This window comes from Micropterus salmoides, unplaced genomic scaffold (assembly GCF_014851395.1).
Source record: "Micropterus salmoides isolate LMB-PRFRI ecotype aquatic unplaced genomic scaffold, ASM1485139v1 Ms_hic_scaffold_3442, whole genome shotgun sequence".
In the NCBI taxonomy this organism is placed as follows: Eukaryota; Metazoa; Chordata; class Actinopteri; order Centrarchiformes; family Centrarchidae; genus Micropterus; species Micropterus salmoides.
The window spans coordinates 1-13303 of NW_024042754.1; the positions used below are offsets into that span (position 1 = coordinate 1).

General features: G+C 40.7%; 1 protein-coding gene across 1 annotated transcript; it reads right to left on the reverse strand.

Moving 5' to 3' along the window:
* Positions 1–77: 77 nt before the first annotated feature.
* LOC119884441 (dedicator of cytokinesis protein 7-like) lies at positions 78–13066 on the reverse strand (the record flags this gene model as incomplete). Its single annotated transcript, XM_038694843.1, has 12 exons — positions 12924–13066; positions 8784–8883; positions 4555–4730; positions 3306–3374; positions 3038–3167; positions 2655–2867; positions 2319–2404; positions 2155–2221; positions 1494–1643; positions 967–1047; positions 643–805; positions 78–234 (listed from the first exon to the last, which is right to left on the reverse strand). Coding segments are annotated over exons 1-12 (1430 nt in total), but the record flags the coding sequence as incomplete, so codon positions are not given.
* Positions 13067–13303: the final 237 nt, after the last annotated feature.

Genomic DNA, 13303 nt, shown 5'->3' on the forward strand with positions numbered 1-13303 from the left:
ATATTTCAGACTCGTGTGTGTGGTGTGTGTATGAAAGTGAGTGAGTGAGTGAGTGAGTGAGTGTGTGAGTAGGATACGTGGTTTTGGATACCTGTTTGAAGAAGTTAGTGATAGTAAGTGTTGCAGGTCTAAAACCTGTTAGACTGCATGACTCATCTCCACTGGTGGTCCTCTCCAGGGAACGTCTTCCCATGATGCTTGAGTTCCTACGTTCTGACCATGATCCTTTTCTCTCTACACACAGGCAAAAAAACAACACCTTTTTCTTTCAGGGGACGCTACAAGAGGCTAAAGATTAATCCTATATTTCTGTCCCATGTGACACAGAATATATATTTCTCTGCCCTGCCTAGCAACTAAAAGGCAGCCACCACAATTAGCATCAAAGATACCTTGTAAAGATTAGACAAACACCAAAGGGTTTTGGATCTTTTGACATGCCCATGAGCCTTGTGTGTGACTGTACAGTCTCTGTCCCCTGATAACTATATGTGACATTGAGGCTGTGAGTCGGTAGAAGTATAAAAACATTAAACAACGTTTTTTGTGCCTCCATACTGTGACCGTTAACTTCATAGTGAGATTCATCCTGTATGTTTACAGCTACAATCTAAAAGGTTGCGTTAAAAGGGAATGTCAGACCTGAGAGGCTCATCTCCAGCTCCGTATCTCTCTCAAGACTACCAGCACTGTTCACAATGTTCATCAGGTGGATTGCAGTCCAGGCGAAGGGCATGCGGTAGCGGCCAAGACGCTGGCAGAACTGCTCTGACTGCCCGCGAAGCTTCTCCAGCTTCTCTTTATTCTACAACAAAAATACACGTTTACTTGTGTGGCTAACATAATGGATAAAAGAGAACATATTTATTAACTTGGAATGTGATCTTTTATTATTATTATAATAATACACCAGCAATGAGCCTCAAAGCTTTTTATACTGATACTTTTATATATTACTGATAATACCTTGGCAGCATCTGACTCTTTAAAGACCATATAGGGCTCAGCACACTCTCCAATATCACCTTGCTGCAGTACCTTTTCCAGCTGGGGACAAAGCAGACACACTTACAGTCAACCACCCTCACACACAGCAATAAAGTAATCATACAAGACACAGACTGATCTGTCAGACAATCATATTTAAATTACAATATTGGTCCACATATAAGACAAAAATGTAGAAGTCATAATGAATTAGAAAACTACACACAACATTAGATATTCTTTTTGAATAACACTGGCTCATCCAGAGAGTATTTCATTATGTATCTTTCAGGGTCAAACCTACAGGAGCATGGCTTTATTGCAGAAACAGACTGAGGATTAAATCATCTTTTACTGTCAATTTTACAAAAAAAAGGCTCCTTGGACTAATAGTAAAAAGAAGTGAGTCCTCTTATCATCATCGTCTTACATTTGGCATTTATTACTCATTTATTTGCAAAACAAGACTTGACAAGACAGAGGAAATGATATCATAACTGTTTGACCTTGATGACAAGGAAGACATCCTGGGAGGGGTAGGTGATGGAGAATATGGCAGAGCGTGCCAGCGTGGAGATGGCTGCTGTCTGAATGTGCGGACGCAGCATCGCCTTCGTCTGCTCAGAGTTTAGGTCGAAGAAAAAGTTCTCTGATATCTGAAGGACACATCCAGACAGACACACAGGAAATTAAAACATGAATGTAACATAAATTTTAAATGTAGTGCTATGGCCACATTATGACAACCATTAGTATTTATTTCATCATTCTTGAGTGAGAGGCTGTGTTCCTGCAATCCGATTTCCAGCTCACGTGGCTGACATTCATGATAACATTTCACTGACAAATGACGCACTTGTGAAATAAAGGAGCTCCTGTGCAGAGCAATATATATCAGAGATCTCCTTATTAAGGCAACTGCTACCCTCTAGTGTTTGTCAGTGAAAGGGGAGTGTAAAGAACCAGCAGTGGATGATCTTCTTCAGATAGATACATAGTCCCAGTGTATGATTTAACTGCATTCCTACAAGCATAACAGGGCCACAACATAACATTTTATCGTCCACTCATCAGATTAATTTGAGGTTTCCAACACTTTTAATGGTTTGCAGAAGTGAACCAACAACTCAGGGCTGAGGAAGCACTGAAGAAAGCATAACAGCTTACCTTTTTCTTTTCCTTGACATCGTATAAGGCCAAACTAGCAAATATGGGTTCAATTTCGATCTCGAACCTTCAAGGGGAAAGAAAAAGGAGTGGGTCAGCAGAAAGCAGCAGTTAAATAAAAGCAATAAAAGGCTTTTTTCTGAAAAAGGCTGTCTACCACTTACTTCAAGGACAAGCACTTGACAAGTAGCCTCTGACCAAAGTGTTCTTTAGGTACTTCAGGCACACAGTGGCGCTCAATGGGTTCCTCCTACATATTCACATAGAAGATCACATACAAAAATCTGTAAAAATTATCAAAGTGACTTTGAATTTCTGTATGTCCCTGCTATGATGAAAAACATGTAAATGTATTAATTACAAAGAAAATGACTGACCTCCTGAGACTGGTTTCAAACACAACGAGTGAGCTTACTTACTGAGTAACCCACTAAAATTGCACATAGACAAAATTTACATTGTAAATGTAATGGTGTCTAGCAGAAAAAGTTAAACTCTACCTCATCAAGGGCGGGGTGCAGAGCAAAGACTTCACGGTGGCGGTTGGCCTTGCGCTGCTCTTCATTGTGCCTGTCTATCTCCTCATTGGGGGCACGGTCAAGGAGGTGAGGGAGGAGGGCATCAGGGAGGGAGTTCTTCAAGTCAAAAATGCTGCAAGCCCAGCTGCCACGTGGGGTGTCATCTATAGACATGGAGCGCCGCTTCAGGTCATCCTACAGGACAAACAACACAAAAAAATGAGTGTTACAGGCAGATCAACTCACATGTAAAGCAATTCTTGCATCAAAATATATATGTTCATCTAAATATCTTAATATCACCAATGTGAAATATTTTTTAGGATATCAAAAAAGAAGACAAATTAATTTTTTTGGTTTAGTACCTGATCATCCTGGTAGGTGCTGCTGTCTGGCAACTCATCTGCCTCAAACACTTGTTTGGGCAGGCCTCTCTGACGCTCCTTCTGCTTGTCCAGAGTGTTGGGGTTAAAGCCCGTACCAAGCTTGTGGTATCTGAAGGACCAAGCAGCCATTTAGGACTCTGCCATCATTAACTTAATGTTAATGCTCAACATAGTCACAATATTTTACAGATAACAAGTGAAGCCAAGAGATGAAAAACATAAAAAATTCCACACAGTGAAGCCTTACTTTCTGTTGACGATAGCCCAGTCCTCTGTGTAGGATCTGACACAGTCTCTGACATGAGGATCAGTGTCCCTGGAGCCAGACATACTCAATCAATCAAACAAGCTTTATTTTAATAGCAAGAGTCAGAATTTAAATGCACTAGTCTAAGTGAATAAAGATGACAGGCTAGTAGACTGATGTCATTTAATCTTTCTATTATGTCACACAGTGAAGTACACTTACAGTGCTTGTGTCTCCTCTACTGAAATACTGAGCACCAGAGCTACAGTAAGTAATGACAAAGTCCACAGATATTTCATCTTCAAACATGTGGCGCAGTGTAGAGACTAATCTGCACTACTTCAGAAACCTGTGGTTAATGTCATGTTTTGTACAGTCTATGGTAAATCCCTATAAACTCGGGTTTTGGCCTCTATAGCCAATTTCCCCATTCATGATAATTGCACAGTGGGGGGAATCTTAATATAACTCACCCGTTTAAATTATATTGAGTCCTAAACTCAATAAAGAGGGGCGTGTTTGCTTTGAATGACAGGTGGGTCCTAGCCTAGCCACACCCTTAGGTAGAAACCCTCACTCCTCCCCAGCTCCACCCTATTGTCTAAATATCGTCAATTCTGGCTCCAAATAACCAAGATCGCAATGGACAAAACGGCAAACTCGATGCTTTAAAATGGTAGTCCATAAACCAATGGGCAACATCAAGGTGGCTACGTTCACTTCTTTTATCCAGTCTGTGGTTAGTACGGCCTTATGGCCATGTGTTATACAATTTGAAAAGGGTGACTTGGCAAGAGACAATGTTTTGCCTTTGAGTACATGATAATAGAGCTGGAAAATGGACTTATCTAAAATTAAAAATCAGCGCTCCAATTAAGAAAAAGACCACCAATTTCATTAATTCCACTTTTGGATTCAGGTATTTATGAGAATATTTTATTCAATTCATCTATTTATTGTATGTTTATTTAGATGTTATAAATTCAGTTTATTTCAATGTAACCATGTTGAAAAAAACAATACATTTTGTGATTTAATAATAGAATTTGAAGATCTATTCAAAAAAACTTCTTTAATCCCTCTTTTGTCCAGTTAATATGAATAATTCACTTTAGAAACTTGCTAGGTTCTCTGGGTCCTTTAAAAATACTCAAAATGCTCTTATGAGAAAAATGTATGTTGTGAGACTGTACTTATCTCCACACCTGCTACTACCACCTACAGTATTTCAACCGCACAGCACCCTTACCCTTCCTCAGGGACGGCTTGTGCCACTGTGCGACACTCCCTGGGTGTGTGGATGACCTCAATATCATCTGGGGGAAACTCAATCAGATCTCTCAGGGGACCTGACTCAACAATGGGAGGGTGAGTGATGAGGTACTCCTCAAAATCCACTGGCTCCACTGCCTCTGTGAGGGGAACCTGGTGGGCGATGAGAGAAAGAGGTGATTTAATTTGCGGTGAAGACATAGTCAGCTATTCAGATCTCCTGTTTCTTTTTATTGAACGTGAATGTCTTAGTAAAGTCTTAAAATCTCTAGATTTAGTAAATACTTTATGGGATTGATTCCCCATACAACCTCTAAGGAAAGTAGCAGAGTTATGCGTTAATAGTCATTCTATGAATCTTCAACATTTACAGCACCTACAGGTTACTTCTGTTGAAAGAGCAATTCTAGCTTATGGATCATCTTCAATTCCAAACAGGAAAATTGGTTCTAAGTAAGATGTATCTGTGATTTGGACAAATGCTTTAAAATGCCCTCAAGCTGATACAGCAAGCAGATTAGCACACTACTCAGTTTTTGTTTAAAAACTAGTTTTAAAACGAGTACAATCTCCGACCACACCAGCGTTTTAGCTGCGTATTTGAGTTGATCTCCGTCTACATTAAAACGACTGAAAACGCCCGTGTAGTGGCCGTTCACTTACACAGGGCATGCGCGTGCCAGTGTAAACATGAAGCAGATGGTCTATTCCGTAGTTACAGAAGATTTGGTGAAAGAATAAAGAAATACAGATGAAGAATCACACCAGATTTTTTTTGCATGGACCAATAACAAGCTCGAACTGTTACTGAATGTAACACGGGAGTTAAAAGCAACTGTGGCGCCGGAAAACACACTGGAAGACGTCACAAAGTTAATACGGCGACATGCACAGTAACTTATAAGTGCAGGCCTAAGCTATAAATGTTATTTGCACAGTACAAGACATTTTAAAAAACTAAATCAAAAACTCTGTCAGTAGCATTGTGTTTCTGCTCTGCATGACTTATAAGACCCAATCAGAGAGCCAAACGTGAGTGTCTACATCATCATTTCTAAAACACACACTAAAACACTACCTGGAGTTTTAAAAACGAAAAACGGGGTCGGCAGCGTTTCTCCGCAAAAGTCTCCATTTTAAAACAAAAACGCAGCAGTGTGGATGGGGCCTTAGTCTGCTTCTAAAATGTTGAACCCAGGGGAATCTTTGTTTCAGTAAGTTCACGTTTAAATGTGAATGTGGGTGTGTGTTTGTCTCTCTCTCTTTCCCTCTCTCTCCCTCCCTCTTGAGGAATTTGAACACAAATACCTTTCACAGTTTAATTAAAAGCCAACTGTAGCCTAATTAAGGAGCAGAGGGGGAGTATTTTCTGGTGTTCTGGCTCAGGGCTGCTGAAGGTCAATTCATAGTTTTCACGTGACGTCACATTCCAAGGATAACGCTACCTTGAAGGGCAAAAAAGACGTTAGTGATGCACTTTACTTTGAGTTTGTTACTTTTGCGTTGCGCTTTCAGATCAACTAATCGAGGAGGAGACAAGCCTGTGCTGTGTTAGGTGAGGAATTCCCCACAAGGTAAACGTAAACATTACGGCAGTCGAGCAGAAGCAGGGACCTGGCAGTTTTTAATGGTAGAAATGCGGCAGCAGGTGCTGTAACATTATATGGATCGGAAGTGCCCAACACTTGCATTTTGTGTTCATATCTTTCTTTTTCTGAAGTTGAAAGGTGATCCAAATAAAATCTGACTGCTTTTGCAGCGTCTCTGCGGGGAGTCGCGGTGTGAGCCGCTATTTTGGTCTGTTGTTTTGCCCTGCAGGTCACCGCGCATGTCACGTGACTGAAATCTATAAATTGGCACTACTGCTTTAACAAACATACTGTCTGGCCTCACCCACTTGCAACCCTAATAACACTGCACTGAGAGTGGATAAGCTAAACAGGCCAATCAATGGTTATTCCTCATGGTATTTAGCAAGACATTAACAACTGCAGCCACTCATCTAACCACCAACTGAACATAAAATTACATCCTTGTCTTAGGTTGTAATATTGTGGTTCAAAAAGACCAATGTCAGCAGGTATCCATATTGGTGACATACTGCACTTGATTGAATATTATGACAAAAGGAACTAAATAGCTGACTAAACTAATTCATTTTTGATGATATGTGTCTAACATTTAATTTCAAACATTTTAAGTCTGCAAAATATGAAAGTTTAAATAAAAACAGTTTAAATACACTCTACATTTGCACATTGACCAACAGCATGAGGTGACAAAATCACTGAGCTGAGCTCAGCACATTGTTTTCGAACCAGCCCAGTATGTGATTTATTTATACCAAACAACATGACAGCTATGTTTGTTTTCCCAACATAGCAGACACCAGAATTATTATTGTCTCACGGAATGACCTCCTAGATCCATATCAGTCTGGTTTTAAGAGTGCCCACTCTACTGAAACGGCTTTTTGTCTGTAACAGAAGCCCTAAGGTCAGCTAAAGCTGCAGCCCAATCCTCGGTTCTTATCCTGCTTGACCTATCAGCTGCCTTTGACACAGTCAACCACAGGATCCTGCTATCTACTCTCTCAGCAATGGGCATCTCAAGTAAAGCACTCCTGTGGTTCGAATCCTACCTCTCGGGGCGTTCCTACGATGTTTTGTGGCAAGGACAATTATCCTCCTCCCACTGCCTCTCCACAGGGGGGGGCCCCAAGGCTCAGTGCTAGGGCCCCTTCTCTTCTCAATTTACACCACCTCACTGGGCCGATCATTTGCTCTCACGGCTTCTCTTACCACTGCTATGCACCACTACTGCTTACAATGATACGCAACTCTACCTATCCTTCCCGCCAGACGACCCCACCGTCTCGGCGCGGATCACGGACTGTCTCTCGGACATATCTGCATGGATGAAGGCTTGCCACCTTCAACTAAACCTCTCTAAGACTGAACTCTTGGTCATTCCAGCCAAGCAATCTATCCACCATAACATCAAATTACAAACTATCTCCTCAACCATCACTCCAACCAGGTTGGTGAGAAACTTGGGTGTCATGATTGATGACCAGCTGTCCTTTACAGAGCATGTTGCTTCTGTCTCTCGGTCATGCCGCTTTGCTCTATACAACATAAGGAATATCAGGCCCTACCTCACTCAGTACGCCACCCAGCTTCTGGTACAGGCCATGGTTATCTCTCGCCTCGACTACTGCAATGCCCTCCTAGCAGGTCTTCCAGCTTGTGCGGTGAAACCCTTACTAATGGTTCAGAATGCAGCAGCACGTTTGGTTTTTGATCAGCCCAAAAGCACTCATGTCACTCCATTACTCAGTGACCTCCACTGGCTCCCCGTGGCCTCCAGAATCAGATTCAAGTCACTAATGCTTGCATACAAAGTGACTACTGGGTCTGCACCCATCTACCTAAACTCCGTAATACAAATTTACATTCCTTCTCGGCCACTACGCTCCTCCTATGAACGCCGTCTGGCTCTGCCATCCCTTTACACAAAGCAATCCCAGTCCCGGCTGTTCTCATCTGTGACACCACGATGGTGGAACGAGCTACCACACGCCATCAGAGCAGGGGCGTCCCTCTCTAACTTCAAGAAGCTCTTGAAAACTCATCTCTTCCGAGAACACTTCCTCTTATAACACCTCTAACTCCTAACCTCTAACATGAACTCCCTGTGCTCTTCTTCTTCTTCTATCCCCTTACAATTATCTTGTATTGATTGCACTTTTTTTGTTAACTCTTACTTCCTTCCCTAGGTATTTACCCCATTGATGTGATATGAACTATGAGCTCTTACTAGTATTTATTGCTGCTCTTACTAGTATGTATTGTCAGTTGTAGATCAGTATTTGATGCTCTGTTGATGCTTGTATGTTGTTCCTCAAATAAATAAAAATTCTTCCTTCTAAATAAAAAACAATCAATCAATCAATCAATCAATCAATCAATCAAATGTTAGTCGCTTTGGATAAAAGCATCTGCCAAATGAGTAAATGTAATGTAAATGTAATATTTGGGCAAATGTGGAAAATCAACAGTATCTCAATTGTTAAAAGAACACATTGCCATTGTAATTTAGGCTGGTTGTCTAATGTTTAGCACCAGCTGTAACACTAGTATGAAGATCCAAGACAAGATGTCAGTGATAGGCACCAGTCTTTCAATTGTTTTTGGAACTACTCACTGTGTTGCTTGTTGTGGTCCCAACGTTGAGGTTTTTGAAGAGTTGTGGGGAGCCTCCATACTGGCCAGCTATCTGCTTCCTGACCTCTGCTGCCACAGTCCTGCAAACAGAGGATAGATAGTTGGAGGGAGGAAGAGGTAGAGTGAGTGAATACAGTCCATTTTAAAAGTATGTGTAATCATCCACAAATTACACAGAGTTGTCTTGTCTCAGAATCACAGGCAAAGTAATAGGGTTGTTCCGATTGGCTCGCTTATCGGCGATTGAAGAGATGATCAGCGATTTGTTTTCCATGTGCCGATATTAAGGCGATTTTAACAACCCCACTATCAAAACTTTTATTATATATATATATATATATATATATATATAATAAAACAGTCTATCTGCACCACACTGCAGTGTTTCCCATTTGTTGATTTATTTGTTGCAACATGACACGCCACAACATCAATGCTGACCGCCACATACTATATACTATTTAATGAGTAAAATCATTTCATTGTGGAGCTGCGCACAGCGCATAGATTCACTCAGTGCCTCCGCTTGCTCGTTCACTCGCTCCCTCAGCTAATCTATTTTCTTAACACAACACTGTCAATGTCGGAGACAGTGTTAACGTTAGAATACAGCTGGGTTGTCAATTTTGACACGCCGTACATAGCTGCACCTTCCTTCTACCCGCCACACGTGCGCGGCGTCACTGTTACACGGTAATAATGTGGGAAACACTCGGAAACACTGTACTGTGCATTTACAAATGTTTCTAGTGGTTTCTCTTAAAACTAATAAGCCTGTTTCTTCCATGCTGGCATTCCACTGACTTGTTGCAACGTAACACCGCCCCCTGGCGATCAGATCACCAATCAGTGATCTCCTGTAGATATGATAACAGAGATGATCGCCCAACCCTAGAAAGTAACAATATATACTTAACATTTTAGTGATGGGACTAGGATACAGGTGATTCTGCAATACACAATACTCAAATACATTGAGCTATGATACTTTATGATCAATACTGCAAGGTAATCTTGTATGACACCTGTATAATACCTTTGTAAGTGAGGAAAATATTCCCCTTAAATGGCCAAATTAAGCAACATGATCTATTCTCATGCAATCTAATGGTAAGGTGAATACCACATAGCTGCCATGTCCAAGGTTCAATTCCAGCCAGGCATTTTATACCCCTCAGGTTTTCCTAACAAAGTTTAATGAAATACTTTAAGCCCAAAAATTAGTGATGTATAACCTTTTAGCTGTGAATTAAATACAAAACAATAAATTGCAATATTCATTTTAGTATCAGTCCCTCAGAACACAAGGAATTGCAATGTTATCAAAAAATGTCTTAGTTTTGTGCAGTAATGATTGACATTGTGACATGAGTGAGTCTTACTGCTATTCAACTAAAATAAAATCAAATATTAGCAGCCCTCACATATACACATACAGCTGGATTTTGCAAATGTCCACTTAAGTGTTAAGCTGTCAAACGTTAGGCTGACTAACACTGAGGATTACACTTCCTGTCCTTTCAGGATTTTCTCTTTGTGCTCATGGAGACTCAGACAGTGGCATATATTACACCCTGACAGAGAGGAAAGAAATAAAAACCTCTGGACCCCAGTGGTCAGCACAAAGCTTGTGGTGTTCAACCACTACTGTTGCCACACACATACACAGGTCCTTTAAATCACAGCAACCACCAAAACCACTCAGAGACCTTTGCCTCGAACAAAATAACAACGCAGCAAGCAGCCCAAAGTGACACAAACGAATGACAACTTAGAACCAAGGATAAAGACTCTGAAGACTCAAGGTTATGTTACACATGTAACACAGAAGCTATAAGGACACTTTCTTCTTTACCAACAAACTGTCCCATTTTCCTTTCTCTCTATGCTCTCCACCCTGAAAGCAATATCATTATTAACTAATCAGTTACTTTACCTTTAAATTCTTAGCCATGATTACAGTAATGATGAGCAAGGAATAGGTATGATCCAGTCAGCGAGGTCACAAAACTACAAACATCTAAACCAAGTCTGGTTTCCTCAAAGCCACTAAAGTGCAGAGTTCATCACTGTTCCATCATATAAAATACTGTGTGTAAACAGAAATGAACCTGAAGCCTAAAAGGAAGATAAAATGAAAGCTGCATGGCCCAACTGCCAGCGTAACATAACATGATAATGTACAACAGTAAAGATCCAGTGGCCAGTGTCACCACTGGAGAAAGGCAGAAGCACTGAACCGATATACACATTCCACAGTCCTCCCCAATGCCTCTTTCTAGACCTTGGCTTAGCACTGGTCACTGCACAGAGGAATAACATGATAAAATAAACAGCATGTGGCTATTTCATCAAGATGATAACAATAATAACTCCCAGGAACAAAATATAAAGTGGTCGCAATTGAAGATCTTAATATAGGCAAACTATTCAACTAAGACACGTGATTTAAACTTCTAAGCAAGGCCACTGGGAATTTTAGTATCAAAATTTGCCTCAACATGTGACAAAAGTTAACTTGCTTTCATTACTAAAAGTCAGCATGCTTAAACAAGTACAATGGAGGTGCCTTTTTTCACAGCAAAATAAATAACGTGAGCAAGGTAAACAGTGTCCACTAGCTATTTTATTTAATCTTGATTTATTCAGGTAAGATTCACTGAGATGCAAACTGCCCACATTCATAAAGTGGATACAATATCATAAAGACTTGCACAATATAATGCGATCTGATACAATAGACAAGCATGAATGTGCCCTTTGTAAAGGTTATAATGTTTGTTAAGAAAAATAAATTGAGAAAGTTATTTTTTGATTGGAATACTAGGCCATAGTTTATTATAATGTCGTAATATGTGGCATTACATTGTAAGGTATGTGTTGTTAGCTGACCATCTTATCAGGCATCTCTGCCTCACTCTGTGGGTGAATAACCTGCCATGGGGAGGGTGTGTCCATTCCATCCATCCATCAGTATGAAATCCTAGTGCTTGGATGTGATTTTGATGAATGGGAATTGGATTATATACTACAATAAAAACTCGTACTCCTCCAGTCCTGACACCAACAAAGAAATGGAGATTCTGCATGATTATAGCTGCTACAACTTCAGAGTCCAGCCTATAATGGTTGTGTTGGCCTATAGCTAAATGAACTGGGCTCAACAGCAATTTCTAACAAGTAAAAACACTGGACAAAATGCATGGCCTTTTCTAATAACCTAGTTTTTCCAAACAGAAAATGAAAACAAAAGTGACAGCACATGCTCCTCCTTTCCAAAAACCTCAGATCATCATAACCTTTCCGAAAGGGTGTAAAATCTCATTTCATCAAGTAAAGACATCTGACAGTGATTCAAATACAGTTGTTTTTGGCTCAGTAACAACAACAATGACTTAACTGTGTATTAACTGATCAGCAATGACAGTTATTAAAACATGTTTATAGCTGTGGGAGACAATATTTCATCTCTACCTGATCTAACGTTATCTATCGCCTGGGATGAAGGTTATTGACAGCTAGCACAAAGCCCTTTGTTAAAGAGATTACTTTAATCTGTCTGAGGGGCGGGGAAGAGATTATAACATCGACATTTGATAGCTGTGGATGAAGGCTTTTGGTCACAGTCTTACTGTAATACAACGATATGTCTCTTTTCAACGGGTTCTTGTTTAAAACATAACTCTACAAAGTTCAGTCACATCTCCACCAGAGCCAGTAGCTGCCCATCGTTAGCTAACTACTGTAGGCAAGATGGCTAGCTAACTGTCCAAAATTAACGGTTTTCATTTAACAGTAAGTCCATTTCGGTTACTGAAAACCTAACTCCTATTTTGCTTGGACACATTTATTACAACAATAGTGCATCTTGCTCCTTTGTTAGCATTCAGTAGTAGGTAGAAGAGACCAGCCGCTAGCTGTGTCGCTGTCTGTTTGGGTGGGTCTAATCATCTCTGCCGATTTGGCTAACAAGCGGCTAGCTTGGAGCAGCCAGGCCGTTCTGGTGGCTGGGCCTCCTTCACAGGGTTCCCTCGGCAGTGGTCTGAGGGCGACCTATATAAAACCGACAAAGTGCTCGGTGTGTCTTTTACGAGCTCGTTTCTAGGTCTCAAGTCGTTACCTGCTGATTTTTTGGGCGAAGGCGCGGCGTTCAGCCATGGCAGTGGCCGCTGACGTGCTTAAACGAAATTCCCAGGCAGGCAGGCAGATTCAGCTTTCCACTCACTCACTACGGCCACAGGGAAAACGGGAAAACGAGAGAATGGGATCATTACCGTAATGACCATATTGGTGTGCAACAGAACACACCCAATGAAAAGCCCCTGCACGCTGTACTGTGAGGAATAAAGCTTGGACATTGAACAGCTGGACAGATTTATTTAAATATTTTACATAATATTCACCAATATAAATGTAATTTATCAAAATGCATTGGTACTGAAACATTTTTGCAAAGGAAGGAATATGTGTTTTCATTCTTCACTTACTCCCTGATTATTT